General features: G+C 41.2%; 2 protein-coding genes across 3 annotated transcripts in view; one reads left to right on the top strand and one right to left on the bottom strand.

Annotated features, from left to right (window-relative positions):
• ANO3 (anoctamin 3) overlaps positions 1 to 19,994 on the top strand; it is a 1,942,403-nt gene that overhangs the window by 1,314,452 nt on the left and 607,957 nt on the right. Inside the window, exon 13 of the mRNA XM_085643623.1 lies at positions 4,892 to 4,952. Coding sequence (XP_085499749.1) covers positions 4,892 to 4,952 — 61 coding nt within the window. The remainder of the gene's footprint in view (positions 1 to 4,891; positions 4,953 to 19,994) is intronic.
• MUC15 (mucin 15, cell surface associated) overlaps positions 1 to 19,994 on the bottom strand; it is a 91,264-nt gene that overhangs the window by 37,534 nt on the left and 33,736 nt on the right. Inside the window, exons 3-4 of one of the 2 annotated variants that reach the window (XM_085643624.1) lie at positions 10,279 to 10,434; positions 2,004 to 7,856 (exon numbers count right to left, since the gene is read on the bottom strand). In XM_085643624.1, the coding sequence (XP_085499750.1) occupies positions 7,696 to 7,856; positions 10,279 to 10,434 (317 nt within the window). In that variant the 3' untranslated portion in view covers positions 2,004 to 7,695. Of the gene's footprint in view, positions 1 to 2,003; positions 7,857 to 10,278; positions 10,435 to 19,994 lie in introns of those variants that run through there. The other variant, XM_085643625.1, reaches the window with a different exon arrangement.

Consider the following 19,994-nt stretch of genomic DNA (forward strand, 5'->3'; position numbering starts at 1 on the left):
AAAAAAAGCTTACAGGGACGTTTTAGTTAGGAAATAGATTTTTTTTAAACTTAGAAGTTCACTGAAGAAACAATGGTTACAGTGACGTTATAGTTAGGCTCAGATTTCACTTGTACAAAACCATTAAAATTCAGCAGTTAAAATTACCTGAACTGACTGTAACTTACACAACCACAACGCATTGCTTGTGACTTCACATACTAGAACACTTGACACCAAATTGTGCAGACTGCGCAGTCATTCAGACTTCAGGTCTTTGGGTGCAAATTCAGATTCCAGCAGGGCAGTCTTCTTTTCCTTATTAGTTTCAGACAGCAGATCTCAAAGGATATTCACCTCTCACATATTTATTCTTAGCTTCTGGGCATCAAGAGGGTGGTCACCACTGAGCAGTGGGAATCTGGGAGCCACCAAGGCGCATGACCACTTCCTCCAAAGTGTGGCATCTTCTTATCCCAGAAGGCACTACTCCTCCAAAATCCATCATTGCTGAAATCTCCGCAGAGCAGTAAAAGCTAGCTAAACCAACTCAGAGTGTGGCTCATTTCTATAAGCTCCTCCTCCTCATATCTGCAAATTCCTCTCCTAAGCCTGCCATCTGGCAGGAAGGGGGTGGCCCTGGCTGGCATTCTAGCCTGCCCTGTTCTTATTTGAAGCTCATGCTTTATGACCCATCGCCCCATGCGGGTATTCCTTTGCAGCTGCAGAACCCCTTCCATCAGATAGCCTCTGCTCAGCCGAGCCACTAATCATCTAATCTGGGCAGCCTGGCTGATCCTGTTAGAGAAGACCAATCAAGGAAGACTGAAGGAAGGCTGGATTTTGGCTTGCAAAAAAAAATCTTATAACTTATTTTCTGTATAAGCTATAGTAAATTCAACAATCGCAATCTGCTGGATTTATCAATACTATTCTGTTAAGTCTTTGAATGATATTTTGATTCCATTCCTTGCAATAATTATGCTTTCATAAAATACTGCAATGTTAGCCTATGGGCTAAGTATCTACAATGGGGAAAAAATAAAAAGTGTATATTTCCCTCACCAGGTTTTATAAAACATTTTATAAGGACCCGGTTGATAGTTACATGACCCCCCACCCCTGGGACACCTAGCAGAGACCTGATGGGCATCTAATAAGTAAAGAATATTTTTGATTATCACTTCTAACGTGCCCATAGCACCAAAGTCAAGTTTGCAGTGAGTTTATTTTAAAAGCAGTGCTGAAGAGCAAAGCAACTTTTTAAATGACCTTAGGCTCTCAGAAGTGCACACATGCATGTGCAAAGAAGGCTGCAGGCCTCTAAACTTCCATGCCCTATTATATACTAGGGTCTTATTGGTAGTTTCAATTCCTGTGCCCCGTATTATCAACTAGGGACTTATCGCGTAGGTCATGCCAATCATAAGAATTTATTTTTAAGGGAAGTCTAAAAGACAAAGCTGCATTTAAAATGTCAGACAGCCACTCAGCAGTTCACACATGCAAAGTGCATAAAATATGCTGGGCTTCTAAACCTTCATGCCCTACTATCTACTAGGGGCTTAGAGACCTATTTATCACCCTTGTCCTATTACTTACTAGGGACTTATTGGGTATGTCAGGCTAATTGTAAGCGCACCCTAATTTATAGTGTACTCTATACATGTGCTTTAAACAGCACTGGTCCGGGCCTGCCAGCAGAGCCCAGGACACAGTGAGAGTCAGTTACCACCTGTATCATTCAGCAAAACAAATAGGCGTGAACGGGGCAAAAAAATGACTTTTTAATATTCTTTTCTTCAAAACCGTCTTGTCAACGTTGCACTCCACCTATGTTCGCAAGAAATGCATTCTAACAGTGTCAACACCTTGTTTTCAACATCATACTAAAGGCATCCCGTACCATAGTTTGGGAAAACTGCTTTACAGATGCTTTTTCAGAATAGTAATGAGAAAAATAAGTTTCTATTTACAAAAACATGGTAATAAATTCGAAAGAATGACACAATCCTCACAATAGGTATATTTGTACATGTATTTTAATATTGTATTTTAAATAACATTTACATGTGGTGTACTTGCTAACAGTACGCAATGGTGTCATAGAGTTTAACAAATATATACATTATTCCTGTGACACTGACTGCAGATTTAGTTCTTTGCACATTACTTATGCACATTAAAACGGACAGACCCCAGTCAGCCAGAACATGTATGGATAATCACATTAGAATCCTAAAGTGGTTAGAAGGTCCTTGTATGTCTCACTTTAAAATCCGCAACAAGTCAATGGCTCTGGAGTATTTTAAGAAGAAGGTTTAGTTCTGCATGGAGATGAGTCAAGGTGGAAGCCGACATCTTTAGCAAGTTGGAGGAAAGATAGAGTTATTATGATCACTCATAATACATTTTTCAAAAACCTGTTTTTGTATTCAGCAATTGTTGGCTCTGAGCAGATTTAGAGGGTGAGACACAGATATATGTGGAGGCCTAGAGAGCAAGAGTGAAAGATTGAAGCATAGGCAGTGGGCGTTTGTGAGTGACTAACAGAGAGCAAACAAGGCAGCGAGAAAACGTTCTATGTATTTTACCTGTTGGACATCAATGACCAGCTGGGACAGATGTTCCTATACATGGAGAGCAGTTGCTGAGATGTGCATTACTGGTAGACTACCCATTCATTTCTGAATTTTGACGAATTTAGCTAAGTTTGGGAAATTCTTTTTGTAGACACCTGGCCCAATTCACAAAGTTACAAGTGCGGAGTCGCCGAACTCGGGACGGAATCTCCGCACTGAACGCTGCAGTGTTGAGGTTCCGCACGAGTGCGGAACCCCGAGATTACACCCCAAGTGTGGATATTTCACACTCCTAACTTTACGAGTCTTAAGTCCCTTTGTGAATTGAGCCCACCATAAGTGAGAGCTGTACATTAATTAGAAGGTTATGCAGTAAGTGCCAGAGCAGGAATCTGGATGGCCCTCAATTAGACGCTCTTATTAGCAGGCAGTTAAGGAAACATGCTGAAGAGACCTAAGACTTCCTGCTCAGTCTGTGATCTAACCAACGTAGGTGAAGTTTGCTCTCAATCTACTGGGAATACAAACAAAATGATGTTTTTTTAGGGAACAATGAGGGAAAACGATGGACTGTATAACAGGTTTCAGAAATAAGACAACTCAAATATAAATGTCATTGCTTAAAATGAAAATAAAAGATATAGCAGTTACTTAATAATGTCAGGGGCATGCGCCTGAATGTGTTTTGCTGCATTTTATTTCCTGCCCAAAGTCAGTGTCATCTTAACAGTTCAGAACAACTTTGAATCCGATTGCCTATGTTTTGCTAATTAAGCCCACATGATGCCAAACAATATTGAATTATACTTAAACTTTCAAAAACTGGGTACCCATAAACCAGCTGAGAAAGGGCTTGACCAGGATCCCAAAAATCTGTAGCATAACACGAGGTAGAGAAAGAGTGAGAGGAACAGGTAGGCAGTGAGAGGGACCGATACTGAGCAGAAAAAGCGACAGAGATGAGATAGCGAGGAAGATCACTTTTTTCAGGAGGCTCTTGGAAGGTGGACACCGTGGACAACTGTTCACGTTGGCCATGCCTTAAAAAGTCTCTGCCCATAGTGTAACTTGTGGTATAGAATGGCTTCCTAAATATAACAAGCATTTGGAATGCAATAGGTCTTGAGTTTAGAGAGTGTAAGCTATTGGCATTGTAAATTACAATGCCTTTTATTTATGCTTTAAAAACCAAAACATAAATAGAAGGCATTGTAATTTACAACGCCAAAAGCTCAAACTCGCATAAGTGCGAGACCAATTGCATTGCAGATGCTTGTTTGCGTTTACATTGGCACTCAAACATGCCTCTATGTCTGGGAAACGTTGCTGAGAGACCCAAGAGCTCACGTTACTGAGTGAGGAATGCAGCCTCCCGGTCACAAACAATTCACAAGTACATTACTCCCGGATTCCACCTGAATGGAAATACATACAGGTTTATCACGCAATCCTTGAGCACGTAATGAGCTTGTGAATTTGTGATCAGGATGCTGCATTCTGCACTCTTAATGTGAGCTCTTGGGCCTCTTGGCCCCCTCTTGAGTTTATGCCCAGGGCGTGCGTTCCCTTAAAAACATTTACTGCTAACACTACAAAGAAACAATAAAAAAAAAGTCCCTGAAAACGAAGGATCAACAAAAAAATGGGAGGATAGCCAAAGTTAGGCGCTGCTGCTGGGAGGAAACAAAGGTGGATAAGGAGGGACGAAGAAGGGATAGTGACCAATTGCAGCCAAGTCTTTTGAAAGGACAATCATACTAACGAATAAAAAGTCAATAGGCGTTCTGTCAGCCCAGTAGTATATACAACAGATCAAAAGACAGCGCATTAAGGCTCGACCTCAAAAAGGGCTGTGTATGAGGAGCGACAGTGTATCATGTCCAGCACTGCCCTAGCGAAGCAGTCTCCAGAAAATAATTAAAGATCTGGCTGTTCTAATCCCTCCGATTTCTTTCACTTATAGTTTTTGACAGCGCCGGAAAGCTTTTTTCTGGTTGGCCATGCACTATGTAAATCTTAAACATAAAAAAAGTGCCACCATTCATTTTCAGAAACAAATATGTACAGACGTTATTTTTCCAAACTAGCGTGCCCGTATGCCCATTTCAGGCACTTATCCATGAATACATTCGAAGACATATGAAAGATTATCCAAGTCATATGTAGAACCGTAACACGATTTGCCAGGTGACCCTATGTGGCCAGTCAGATAAGCCTCTAAGTAGTTGGTTCTTACAGTGCCCATTGTTGTGAGTGTCCTTACAATGTGAGGTTCACCTGGGGTTGGAGTTATGAAGATATTAACAATTCGACACTTTGTTTTTCTTCAGGTGACACACTTATTCGACAACGGTGGAACTGTCTTCTTTGCAATCTTCATGGCAATATGGGGTATGTCTCTGTTCATTTATTGGAAACTTTTAGAAAATTGCAATGTTGGTAATATGAAATCTTGTACTTAAAGAAATGTACACAACATACAGATAGTTTCATAAAAAAATTAATTAAAAAAGCGGATTTTAACAAAAGATTTTATCTTTAATTCAGGACCAATAATGTTATACCCTATGGCAAAATGTGGTTAGTTGTGTCCAGCTCTTGGAAAACAGTCTCTCCCCTTCTTCAGGTATTCTCTGATATACAATCCAATCATTGCACAAAGTTGTGATCATCTGCGTCCCGTGTGAGCCTGGACAATGAATGACTCAGAGTTACATTTAGTATTGCCAGCTTCAGACATCTTTTTCTGGGGGGTAGGCAGTGGGAAGGTGGGAGGGGTTTAATATCAAGGAGGGGGAGCATGCTACCCAATCATTGACATTGTTCTTGAAAGTATTAATGAAGGCAGGAGATACTAAGGAAATAAAGACAGTGCATGCAATTTGGAACTTAAAATTAACATTTTTCCAAACCTATGATTACAAATTGTGTACAAAATTGCCTTCAGACATTTGCGTCTTGCACACCACAGCATCGTGATCCATTCTTAATTAAGATTCGAAACAGCCCGCTATTTAAATAAGTGTAAATGTTTGCGGTCATCTGTATATGAAAATGAAGGATTGACATAAATAGGTTCTCACACTATGAATGGCGGACGGTATGTGCCAATGCATAGAGCATGCTGTGGATTTTCATCTTGTAGAAGAAAGCCATGCACGAGTGTGACCTTTGCTGTAGAGGATGCTAATTGATTTGCTGTAGAGCAATATCAATGTTCTACTACAGATGCTTTAGAGCACAATTCATTCTTTCTAGCTATGAACTTCTGATAAAATTCTCAATTGCTACTGCCTTTTTATTGAGCAGGGGTGATGAGCCGATATCTGCATATTTATGAACAATCATTATGATTTATGCTTTGATACCTTAAGGGAAAGAAATGTGTATACATTGGCACTCTTTACCAATGGCTGAGGATATGGGCCAACATTTATACCGATACCGGTACTGGGGGGAGCAATATCTTCTGGGACAGAAAAAATCCTGCCCAAAACGAGTTAGACCCTCAAGGAACTCTAAAAAATGAGTTCTTACTAGGGGGATAATTAGTTCCACGCCGACTCCCCAATAATCCCTTATTTTAAACAAAACTTTCACCTGGAGATGTTGCTGTTTTCAGCTGCCCAACTCTCCAGGCGAAAATGAACAGGATGTGATGTCCATGTGGAATTTATCATTCCAATGAGGCCAGTAACTGCTCTTACCAGCTCCACTGGAAGTGAGGGCACTCAAATTAAAGGTCAAAGTGGTGGTTGTTTTTATTTAAAAAAAAAAAATAGTTAGAAATGGAGATAGTATTCTATGAGGAAAATCAATCAATCAGGGGTTTATAAAGCGTGCTACTCACCCGTGAGGGTCTCAAGGCGCTGGGTGGGGGGGGGGGGGGGGGGGGGATGGGATTTCACAATACATTCAACTGAAAGATTTCACATGTACTTTAAATTGGGTCAGTTTCCCAAATTTTTGAAGCTGATGATATGTGTTTTGAACATATAAAATATTACAGATTTACATAGACCCATTCGAGTTTTCACATGTTTAGTTTAGTTTACTGTCATTATTTTTAGCTCTTTCTGCTATTTTTCTTCTTTACTCCGCACTTACGATTGGCCTGTGATTTCTTTTTTAATCACTTTCCGTAAACATCTTTCTTTTTTTTATTTATTTCCCCTGTTAAAAAAAAATGTCTGCATTCTAAATATTTCCCTTTGGGACCGCTCTTTCTTTTCCCTTGCTTTTATTTTTGATTCACTTATTGTAGTTTAATGTACACATTTGTTCTTCTTGCTCTCAAATTCACACTGCATCATGCCTTCCTTCCCTCCCTCTCCTTCTTCCCTCCTTGCTCCCTGCCTATATCCCGGTCTTCCTTTCTTCCTAGCTTCCTTCGAATCTTCCCTTTTTCTCCCTACCCTCTGCCTCCCTACGTTCCCCTTTCCTTCATTTATTCCTTCCACTCTTTCACTATCTTTTAGTTTGTTCTTTTGCCTTTTCTTACGTTGTTGCCTTCATTTTTTTCATCCCCTCTCTTTATTTACAGAGTTTCTCACTTTACAGCTCCTTTGCGTTTGCCTACCTGTCTTTCCTCCCTCCAGAAACATCCGTATATAATCGAATCGGCTTCTTTTATGAGATACTGGTTTCAGAGTCATAATGCAGTGCTCCACACGAGCAGGATGCTGCATTGCAGATATTACTGAGCCCACTGCAAGATAAGCGCTTTCTTGAGCCAGCTCTCATCCTATGACATATTTTATTTTGCTTTGAAAACTGAAAGTCATACACCACTAAGAAATAAAAAGAACCCACTGTCCATTTCCATGAAAGGAGTGAATCCCAGATGCAGGGGGGATCCCGACGAAGCCCGCATGGGCATGTGAGTAAGTCCCATCCGTGTCAAGGATGCATCTTCCCCCAAAGGAGTGCCTTAAATTAAATATTGATAATTTACATACTCGGCTTCAGCTCTGTTCACTCCTCCTTGGCAGTATGTGTTGATGACCTGTAGGAAGCCTCTCTGACAACAAAACGTCTAGGATAGATTTCAAGACTGATGAATGCAGTCCGTTCAGTTCTTGGCACAACATTGGTTTTAGAATTCAGTCACTTTACCAAGTCCTTTTAAGTCTTGCTATGCTGAGGGGTGATTGGATGGTAAGTTATCCATTGGAATAAAGTCAAGTTTGTTTCCTACATGGCGGTACTCCGTCTCGTCTACCACCGTTGGATTATGGTAGGAGGAAGCTCCGTATCTTACATCATACGGTTCCACTGAATCATCCAGTCGTAGAACTGAAACATATGTTTTAGTTATGATTAAAAAACATTTCAACATCTAAACATCAATACCAAGTATATAACAGAACCTCCAGTATACTGTACAACACTCTTAAAACCAGATTAAGATGGCTTTTCTGAAACTATATACATACAGTATAGTGCGCCTATGGAAAATGTCCTATGTGCAATAGTAGATTTGTGAACATGCGGGCAGGACGTGTCCAAATTTGCATATTGTGCCAATTCCCAGTTGTGGCTAGCCCAGAATTAGGTATAGGTTTGTATGTCCAACTGTGAGAACTTTTGTGTCGGCTTTACCTGAGCCCTCAGTCTCACTGAAAGTCCCATAATGTTTACGCTTCTAGGATAGCTGTTTATTCTTATAACCTCTTTCCTAATAAGTGGTTCCTTTGAAATCTATTTTAACACTTGAATTTATTTTACTCCGTTTTTCTATTCTTAGTTAATAAATTCTTACTTAATTTTTTTCAACTTGGCTTAGACTTTCCTGTTTTGTTATAGTGTTTTAGGTATAGGTGTCCCACACAGCCCTTCTATACCTTTAAGAACTGTTGTTGAGCTCAACTAAGTTGCAAAAGGTGACCCAGAGAATACCTTTAGTGAGAAAGATTAGTTTAAGTTCATGAGATCCCATGAGGTGTGGCCACGTGCCGGCAAAGATGGCCACCAAATGGTAGGACTCCCATACCTCCGGAATATAATCCCCTAATTAACCAAACAATAGCCGTCCTGCTGAGCCCAATCTACTTTAGCGGATGTTCAGAATGACAGGAGCAGCAGCTGGGCTGAAGAAAGTCCTATAAATCCCCCTGAAGTAGCAATCTCAAAGAGCAAGACCAATGGTCAAATCTTAACAGCGACCTGGACGTGGAACCCCAATTCACTAAGGAGCAGGCCAGGTAAACTTCCCAGGGTGCAGCAACGCTGAGTGAGGGATCCCAAGAGAGGGGGAAGCATCTGTGGTGTATGCTGGGGGTGGAGGCGTAATCTAGGCCAAGCATTCGGGGCCCAAACTGGGCCAGACCTAAATAAATCCCTCCACCAGGAACTGAGCATCCGGCCAGCAGATGAAGGGAGATGATCATCGCGGTGCCTCTTCTATTGTTCTAGGGCACCTGAGGCTCTGTTTGGCAGCTAGGCCAGGGCACCCGAATAACATCGCACGGTGCTCTGGCCGGAGAGAGACCTTGTGGTGACCTTCTTTGGACATGAGCGATAATTCGGCAGGAGGGGACTGGGAAAATCGGGAGGGCACTAAGTTACGGGATACGTAAGGAGATGCTCCTCCCTAGGCAGGTGGCAGCAAATACCATTCTGTCCTCAAGACAACTCCCAAGAGATATCCCATTAAACAGAAAATGTAGGAGTTGAGAGACAGTGCACATCCCTGCCCTCCAGGTTACGTATTACAAAAATTCCCGGCACAGGGATAAGATTGATACGTTCGTTTTCCTAAATACTTGCTTTCCAAGTAATACATTGTTATTTTTTATATTTAAGTTTTTGGGATCTGCTGTATCCTCTGTGTCTTAGCTTTACTGTTATTTAAAATGTTATCTGGCACACCCTTCCAAAGTTGAATAATTGTTCTAACAGAAGGAAAGCCAGAGAACATCCTTAGAAGCAAAGTTTGACATGCCAGTTTGAGATCCTTCTTGACTAGGTTGTGTCTTCTTTGTAGCACTACAGGATCATTGACAGAACATCGGAAACAAAGGTATTGAGAAGGTATGCGCAAATAGGTAAGTATAGACTTACTATTCTTAACTCCACATCAACATACCTTGAAAATATATATTGTCAATGTACATCTATGTGGAGTTATATATAGTAAAATCTACTTACCCTTAGAAATATGCCTTCATGATATTTTTATCCTGGATATTCTAGCACAATATTTTATTCCATTATATTTTTGCTTCCGATATTTTGTCTCAACACCGCACTACATGTCGGTTTGTAGCCGCTCTCTTGCTTGAACATACACAACTTCCTCCTTAGATTTACTCAAGTCAAATGGGGAACATAGCCATGTAGACTTGTGTACGTTACTACAAGAAGAAAACAGATCATCTATGTTGCACGTGTTTTATGAATCAACAGACTAGCTTTAGAAATGCTTATTTGATGGTATACACCACCATGTGCATTGACTATTCTTGGTCACTCCCTTGGCACTGATTGGTGTAAATCTTATGTTTAGGATAATGTACCAAGTGTAAGCACTTAATCATGTTTCTTGCACCCCTAATTCTTCTTATAAATCACACTGCTACACAATTTTTGTGAATGAATTTGCTTTTGAGACTGAGATTTTAGCTTGTGAATTAAGTCTAATATCTTTAACATTCATAAGTAAAAGCTAATATCACCCATATTTCTCTGACAAAGTCAAGTTAAAAAATTGGAATACCTGGTTCATTCTTTATGTCTTCGTATAGTCGACGATGGGTAAAAGCATCTGATTTTCTCACTCCACAAATAAAGTAGCCTACTAAAAGAATCATTACAATTCCCAATATAGATCCAATAATGGCACCAAACACCACTCCTCCACTTGTCTGGGCATCTGAAAATATAATGAAATTGTATACTTTCAGTGTCATTTTATTGCATTCAGAGTAAGACATGTACAGCTGTACGAGTTTTAGATTGTCTTTGAAAGCGTCATTTTCCGCTTGACAACACTAAAATATGAAGTCCATTTTATGAGAGTCAGAAACTGATATTTACCAACTGTACTCATTGTTCTAGAGGTAAGAGGAGTAGTTAATGGTCCTCTGTGTTGTGCACAGGAAACATGTCAAGAATAATGAGGGTGTCAGGTTGATCAATAAGGAACATTGAAATAAAGTCTTGGTGAAGGTTGTTTCTATTACGCTGTATGGTCTGAATCATTAAATTAAAGCGGCGTTGTGTTAGCTTGGCCTACAGGTTCTTGGTTAGTTATGAAAAGTAAGATATGGGTTAGTAGGCCTGCCTAAGTTGAAAATGACGTAAAGGCACATTTCAATTATTTCTTCAGCTCCCTTTAGTGACCGCACTGAGCATCAGCGTGTCCTTCTACCAAGCTATTGTTTTTATGCCACGTGAATAACAGTGGTCCCATTGGGACTACCTGTATTAATGGCCATGTGGTACTGCTTTTGTAAAATGTAATACTTCTTTTCTCAGGGTAAAGTCCTGAAATCCTTACCAACTTGGTGACAATTTGATGGTGCCCTTTTCAAAAATAGATAATAGCTGTATTGATGCCATTGAGGTACTTCTGGAGACCACAACCTGACATATCACGGGTCAGCTCTTTTCTAGACATAGTACAACATAAACGTCCTGTAGTATCGTTCTGGCAAAGGTCTTGTTTGAAAGCTAACACAAATACATTTAGAGGTCAATGTTCATAAACACAGCTGCTCGGAAATAAAATCACTGCTTGCCACTCATTGCTCCATTTTTAATTAATAGAACACCTCCCTCGAGATACTGCTATGCAACATTGGGCACATCTACTGCGGGCCCTTCATTGGCTTTTACTTGACTGTGAAGATGCCCACACTACATCCAAGCAATCAGTGCCCTTTGTCTGATATCTGGAGGATACTTCCAACAAACTAGCATTGCCCCTACCCATCTCCAACACACAGTTCATTCTGATGAATCCAAGCAGCAGAACACTAAAGCTCGCCCTCTCACATTGGGAGCCCTCAGCAGCTGGTCCAAAACTCCCAATCGATACCAGTTCACCCATGGGCCCATTTTTCCACATCTTCTCTCTGCATTCGCAAAGAGGCAGCCATTTTGGTGCTACTGTTTAGATGTGTGGGATATGTGCTATTTTTATCTGCCAAGAGCAGAGGCGCTAGTTTGCCTTCTGGGTTGAGGGTGTGAGAAAATATGTTTTAGGAGAACACCGTTAAACTGCAATGATTTCAGAAAGGTATAACAGTTGGCTTTGAGTGTATTTTCTTTGTGTGGAATAAGGGTGTCTGTGGAGAAGATTGTAGAGAGACAATGAACAGAAACCTCAGTACGCTGCTGAAAGGTTAGAAGGATTACTGTAAGGTCCTGATTAATACTTGCAGTAGACGATAACATTTCTGCTTCTAGTTCTAGAATGTGCTCGATCATCACTGCCACCTCCAGAAAGGAGTGTGAGCTTTGGCAGCATCTACAGGAAATATCCTGTGGTGCACATTGCATGGCAGAAAGTGTATGAAATAATTTTATGAGAAGCAGCAAACTTTATAGATGAAACATTGCTCCTTTAAGGAGACAGCTGATCCCTAAAGGACATGGTCTGAACTCTGCTATGCACAAGGTGTGTATAGATGGTAAAGACGGGCCTCTAATAGCTGTTCACTGACGTCTGGAAAGGATGCAAACGGGAGGAGCTGAAAGATACTGCTGATGAGCAGCAATGTAGCCTCTGTCTAGAATTACATCGCCTCACTCACTCTGTCACATTTATTTTGGTGTGAATGTAATGGTGATGTGATGTGTGTTCTTGAGGAGTATATTTTTCTGTCGGCAGAAAAAGAGCAGGAAAGAGTCAATTGTCTCCTCTCCCACTGGCTATAACAGCAGGACCTATGCTGAAATAAATTAGCAGGAAAACAGGCAAGAACTTGATTATGGGCTCAAATTACCGAGCCCCTGTTAGAATCCAGTGATGAGGAACAGGGGGACAAGTATATGATCATCACAAAATGGGGCACCCAGTAAGGCATGACTGGTAAGTTAGAGTAGCTGCTGCCATGCCTCATCAAACCGTGCACTGACTGGGGTGACAGCTGGCTGGCCAGCCCACCTACAAAATGTGATTTAGCACTATGATGATTTCCTACAGTTAATCTATGGAGCTCACACATTGTGTTTGTTTTGCTGGGTCTATGAAATCTATGAAAAAAACAAAAAAATATTTTTTCTGATAATTCGGTGTAAAAAAAGCCACAAAGATAGAGGCCATTTTATGTTTCAACAGGGTCTTCTATCATAATACGAAGAAGTCTGGATAAATCTGAGATTAAATTGTTTAAGTTCAGATAATGTGATGGTGGCACGGGCAGCAGTGGCGTCTTTGGGGGAAATAGCTGGATCAAGAAGATCAGGATATAATGCAGCATCTGCTGTCATTGAATACTTAAGAGCAAGTAAAGTCCATTCAAATTTACTTAATTGTCACTTACCCTCATGTGAATGTCAGACATGCTCCCTCTATTGGGAGGAAGGGTATTGTGTAGCAGGTGTGAGTAACGCTACCAAGATGCCCCGAGAGAATCTATGTCTCTCTCTGCCACATCTCTATGTATGGAGGCAAGATGAATTTGGCAATGTCCCAGGAGGGAATAACATTTTGTCTGACAACCTATGTGGGCAATACATTGTGGTACAGACTATGGGACTCTCGCTTCTCATTGGATGTATATTTAAGTCAGTGCTAACTGGCTATACCCAGGCATTCAAAGACTGAGTGCACAATTTTGAAATTGAACCACAATAAGCCCCATTGCTTTGGGCCAGATTGTATTATTTGAGCATATGCTGGCTTGAGCTCCAATCATTGAAAAATGATTTCGTCTGGTGAGCAAACAGATATACACAATTGTTTTGTCTCATGCATTTAACCTGGTTATTGGCCACTCCCTGTTAAACAGTTCTGAAGTTATTTTGCTTCTGAACAATTCTGAGAAGATATTCTTGGAAGTTTCAAATAGGAGGGTCTTGGTTTATTGCACTTATGATGTTACATAGTGGTTTTCTATGAGTTGTGCAGTGTTGCTTGATTAAATCTAATGTACAAAATCCCTTTTCATCATGAAATCTTAAATGCCACCTGAGCAGGTGTAAAGATCAGGCAGACGCTAGAAACCAAACTGGCCATAGTGCGAAGTTGGTCAAGGAGTAGAGAAAGAGAAGGATGAAAAATAACACCTGCAACAGATTGATTGATCTTTTGCCATATTTCACACTAATACATTTATGGTGTAGATGGAGGAGGATTGTTTATTATATGGAGATTTGTAAGGAGCTAGGTGTTGTCTTTTGGTAATTTTGTAGTGCTGGTATGTAGGGAAATGTAGCTTGATTATTGGAGGAACAAGCTAGGGTCCTCTTGAACAGTGTGATCTATCTTGTCTGACACCCATGTTCAGTTTTCAGAGATTTCCTAATTTTCATGTTTTCCTCATATTTTAGGGTTATGGATGTTTTAGAGGCTGAGATCTTGTAAGCCTAGAGACATTCAACCATGTATGATCTTCTTGAAGAAACACTGGATGATCTGATGGCAATCGTTTGATGGAGGTCTTAGATGAGCATGTGGTGAGATGCCAGTTTCTACAAGTATGGAGGACTTCTATCCCATTGCTTTTTGGTAGAGGTCTTAGATGGGCATATGTGAGGTGCCAGTTTCTACAAGTATGGAGGACCTCTATCCCAGTATGCGTTGTGGACAGGGTACAAGACTAGGAGCAATTAGAGAGACTGCTGAGGTTCTCCTTACATAGTTTTAGTCTACTATGTCACAGAAGTTTAGAAAAGCCAGGCTGAAGGCTCTTGTTATCCTTATTCTGTGGTCAGCATGAAGGAATGGGAGAAAATTCTTGAGCCATGAGAGCTGCACATTAACAACTTTTGCATATCATTAACATGTGCAGCAAAGTTGAGGTTGGAGTTGAAAGCATTGAGAGATTTCTCATTTTTGGTGAAGTATAGAGAGGTGTTCTGAAGTTTATAGACCAGGCAAATGGAAGGGCATCGGACTCGGGATCGCTCATCACTGGACTCTCTGTTGTAATGCAATTGATGCACACAAGTCTGTCATTCGTTGAGTAGAAGGCACTTTCCACACACAAGGTGGTGTTAGTTTGATTTTCTTGACCAAGTTGAAATGTATTTTGTATTGTGGGCATAAATTGGTAAGTTCATCTGTTACTGCATAGGAGGTATGCAAAGGGGTGTACACAGATTTTGAAAATAAGGCACAAGAAAGGATGGTCTATAAGGAGCGCCACACATCACTGGGCATCAGGACAGTTCAGCTGATCGAATTTGGCCTTTTTGGCTTCAGGCAGTGATGGGTAATTGCCCCATTGTAGCGTTGTCTGGAAATGTTTGGACAGTAATCGAGCATTTTCAAGAAGATTTGTGTGGTTGAATTAGTTTAAAGCATAGATTACTGACTGGACCGCATCTCCTTTAAGCAATTCTCCATTAAATTCTAAAACCGTCTTGCTACGTGTGAGAGTGCTGTGTGGTGAATAGGGAGTAAAGTTTGTGAAAAGATATGGGAAAGGGATAAAGTAAGGCAAGTCGCAGGAGCAGTTTGCTAGAGATAATGTAAGATGACAAACAGACCATAGTAAGTGGTGGTTCAGATACGTTCAACTGAGTCTGCAGATGTGGAACCTCCATTTACATACTCTCCAAACATTTTCGTGACCATAAAGGAAAGCAGTGGAATTCAGTACAGTGAGTACAGAGCTCCCATAGCCGTCCATTGTGGAGGTTTATGTTCAGAATAAAATGTAACAGTTTTATTTTTAAACAAATTTTATTGCGTCAAACAACAAAGATCTTGCAGTGCTCTGTAACCCAAAGACGTACTGCTACATATATAACATAATCAATATGCTGACATTTATACAGTGTACTACATGAATAATCTTGAAAAAAAAAAAAAGCAAGAACTATTAACTACTAACGCACCCCCCGCCCCTGTGCACTGTCGATACACCACCTCCCATCGATAATCGCAGTTAACCCTGTGGCGGCAACAGGCAGGTCCGCACAAATAAAGCCTGTATCGTATGGGATCATCCTAACTGCCATAGATCTCAGTCGCGGCCACATCAGGTTCTAAGGAGAGACCCCTATACTCCGCCCATCGCTTTCAGATCTTCGCATGTTTTTGAGGACATCCTCGGGCTCGAAACACAGGGAGCTCCAACCCCATATTAAAATCGAACCCATTCTTCCAGGCCGTTATTGGTGGTGAAGAGGTCGCCTTCCAGCTGCGCGCTATGTCTCTGTTAGCCAAGGTAAGACCTAGGCGCAATGTCGTTTGTATATGTTGCGACTTATGCCCACCAAGATATGCAATAGTACTAATTTAGGTGAGAAAGGGAGATCCCATCCCAAGACTTCAGATAAGCAGACCAACACTCTCCTCCAGAATCGTACAATCACATCGCACTGCCATACCGTGTTGAACAGGGTACCATCCTCCCGAGAGCAGCGGAGACAGAGTGAGGAGGCTATTAGGCCAGCCCTCCATAGTCGCACCCGAGTGTAATATATTAGATGCAAGTAGTTAAACTGGATCAGGTGGAGGCGCATAGCTATTGCCGCCTCCCTAGGGGAATAAAGTGCTTCCGTCCAATCCTCATTCTACAGAGGTCCGAGGTCCTCCTCCCAGGTCCCACGAAGTTTATCGAATGTGGAGGGGCTATTTGTCAAGAAGAAAGATTGATCGATTTTGGAAATTTTATGCAGGTCTCCCATGAAGAGTTTAACTTCGATGGGGCTAAATTTAGGGAGAGATTCTAGGCTATCGATGTTGGGAAGAAGGGTGTGTCGAAACTGTAGGAATTTATAAAATTGAGTCTTGGGCATTGAGAACTCCTGTTGGAGTTGACGAAAAGACTTAAGAGTTGCACCTCGCATAACGTCTCCGAGGGTCGAGATTCCTATAGCATCCCAATGATGGAAGCCTGCCAGGCCAGCCAGCTGAGGCAAACCTCTGTTCGCCCATAACAGAGTCTCTTTTGTCAGTCTGCCCCACCATCATATCTTCCGCAATGCCTGCTTACACACTTGGAACACCATACCGGTAGCTGGCGGAAGGACTCTGCACATCGGACGGAATAGAGAATAGTGTGTATGGAGTGGTTTCCCATGAGTCTGCGCTCCAGCAGGTAGGCCGGGTCTGAACGGTCCCCGTACCACCACTCATTTATGATAAGCAAATGTGAGGCCATATAGTAAGACAAGATATCCGATGTGGCTAGGCCGCCGCTGTATGTTGACTGAAAACAAGTACGTAGCGCCGCTCAAGGAGTTTTCCCAGCCCATAGGAATTGACTCAGGGCCGAGTTAACCTGGTGGAACCATGCAGGTGGGATACGGAATGGATAATTCTGCAGTTGGTACAATAACCGCGGTAAGGACACCATTTTAAAAATGGCAGATCTACTCGGAAATAACAAGGGCATATGGGACCAGGTTTTAAGTTCATCTCGAACACGCGTCCATACCGGGAGGATATTATGGTCCCATGAGATGTTTGCCGAGTATGCTAGGAACACCCCAAAGTACTTCAAGCCGACTGTAGTCACCTGTATTGCTGAAGCCCAGGGACTGAGAATTATCTGTGGGCCCCTGGTCCACAGTGTAAATTTAGAGTGATTCATATAGAGGCCAGAGGTGTCCCCGAAGATCTCCATGATGCGGAGTAATTGGGGGCCAGTCCTGTTAACATCTGTGAGGAAGAAAAGAATGTTGTCGGCATAAAGGACTATACGGTCCGAGTATCCATGTGCCCACTCAAATCCCATAACCATGGCGTCCAAAAGCGTACTAGTTTGATGCCCTCTGATATACTGGCAAAACAAATAACCTAAATACCCTAGGGTGAATGTGAATATTAGGCTGAACATGGCTGGAATTCCTTAGCTGTCTGACCGCCAGGCATTCGCTAAACAGAGGATGTGTTGGGAATGTTTTGTAAATTAGAAAATAGACTTTTGTGTCACCAAGAAATGAATATTTATTAAGTTCATAAAGATAAATACTCTATTTATTCCATCATGAATAGTGATTGCCTACCAGTTCTATTGATTTCAGTTAAGCAGGTCTTCACTGTGTCAAGCCCCAGCGTTGAGTGCCTTAGAAATATCTCCCGCAGCAGGCGCTGCTTGGACATTTTCACTGATGTAATGAGTCGTCCTGAATCTACTTGGCCTCTGCCTGTAACCATCGCCTGCTGAAGAAGTATGAACACCATACACTCCGCAATTTGATAAGCAGCGTTGGGAAGCAACTTTTATTAAAATTGTTCATTGGTCGCCAAATATGTTTTACCCAAATCTAATCATTTTCTTGGCCACAAAAATTATTCATCAAGACCTCCAATTCTGTTACTCCTACATCAAGGAACATCACTGGATTCAGCTGCAAAAAACAGTACCTGAGAATTTGAATTGTATTTCCACTATCAGTTGCCCTGTTCCTAGTGCTGTGAGTGAAAATCCAACATGAAAAATATTTTCTGTATTTCCACTATCAGTTGCCCTGTTCCCAGTGCTGTGAGTGAAAATCCAACATGAAAAATATTTTCTAGACCCGAATTCAACTTTTGTGCTAAGCTATGTGGGATAACATTTGAAAACTGTTTGTGACCACTCTTTCTGCACAATACTCCACTTATGTGAGGCAAAAGTAATCCAAGGCTTTTGTGAGGGCCCAGTTTACTAGCCATTAGCCATCCTCCTGCCCATACCATGCAGCTCTGTTAGATCAGCTGATTATTTATTAGCATTTCAAACGATTTATCAACTAGATCATCTAAAAATATGGAAAAGGTTTCAGATCTGGCAACACCTATTGGTATATTTCACATACTGTACACTTTACACCTTAACACACAGATCAAGACTTGAGAACCAGTCTTTACATAGTCAATCTAAGAATCCAATATGAGCATACCACGATGATAGGTCCTGGCCCCAACCCTCTTTCATGTGTCTTTGATACAGTAATACACAATCTTTTCCACTATCTCTTGGAGGGTAAAAGGCCAGGACAGAATACTACACTGACGACCTTAGACGGTGTGACAAAAGTGCATTGCGTTTACAAAGTTTGCTAAACATATTTACAATCTATGGGCAGGAGAATGTTCTAAATGTTATGCAGTCTAAATGTCAGATCATGGTGTTTACTAAAAGTTCTTAATATCAAATAATGGTGTTTCCTAAGAGTTCTTAAAGGTATGTTGGTAACATGGTATTAGTCATAACCAAGACTTACATATTCTGGTTCCTATTTTGACAGTCAATTAAGTCTGATGCCAGTCCACTGTGGTGTTAAGTTTTACAACAATGTAAGCATTAATTCAGATGATATTCTTTACTACCACTGTTTACGGTTTGCAGTGCTAAAGGAACTCCTCTCCATATAGTTAATTTCCCAAACAGCAATGAATGAATCAGTTGATTTGCTTGTAAGATTCTTTGTGAAGAAAACTCTTGAAGGTGTGGAAAATACCCTTTCAGAGGCAACGGCGTGTAACTGTTTACCTAGGTGTTGCTTGATGTGGTTCTTTCAGTGAGCAGAACAACATCTGTCTATCACTTTTTTAGATGTAAAGAGTTCATGACGGCTAAGCATGTGCTAAGATTTCTTTCCTTGTTTGGATGCTGCATGAGAGAAATCATTGTTTTGAACCCCTCAATTTTCTTCAGTATATTTAAGTCAATGATTAAGCAATCTGTATTTGTTGACTGTGAAATTATAATTGTAAGATACTATTTGTTAACCCCTTCGGTGCTCATGACGGAACGGTTCCGTCATGAGCCACGGTTGAGCTGTGCTCATGACGGAACCGTTCCGTCATGACCACGCCCGCGCAGAAAAGATCAGCACAGCAGGGGAATCCGTCCAGCATGGAAGGGGTTAAAGCTGACGGCGTTTAATGTAAACAAAGTAAACTCAGCATGAAGATACCTCTTTTTAATTAATAGCCCCCATTTTGTTGGACTGATGCTGCTGTTATTTTCTTTTTGCTCTGCACACTGGCACTCTATTAACTAGGCCCCAGTGCATATGCTGTGGCCCCTAAAATATTGTTGCTATTTTCTGTCCTCCAAATTGGCATATTTAACTTGCCTATGAGTCCCTAGTATATGGTACATAACGACCCAGGGCCACATGGGAGAAACAAATGAGAGTTTACTGATTTTATTACTTCTGCAGAAGTTCATAGCAATAGAAAGAGCAGATTACCTTACCTATCTAACACTATTTTAGTCTTTCTTTATTAGCATGATAGCCAAGGCCTCTGGGTGCATGTATAGGCACAATCCTAAAAGGAGGGGTGAGAATGATTTTTCAGTATCCTGTGGTCCACCC

This window comes from Triturus cristatus, chromosome 3_1 (genome assembly GCF_964204655.1).
Source record: "Triturus cristatus chromosome 3_1, aTriCri1.1, whole genome shotgun sequence".
Classification (NCBI taxonomy): domain Eukaryota; kingdom Metazoa; phylum Chordata; class Amphibia; order Caudata; family Salamandridae; genus Triturus; species Triturus cristatus.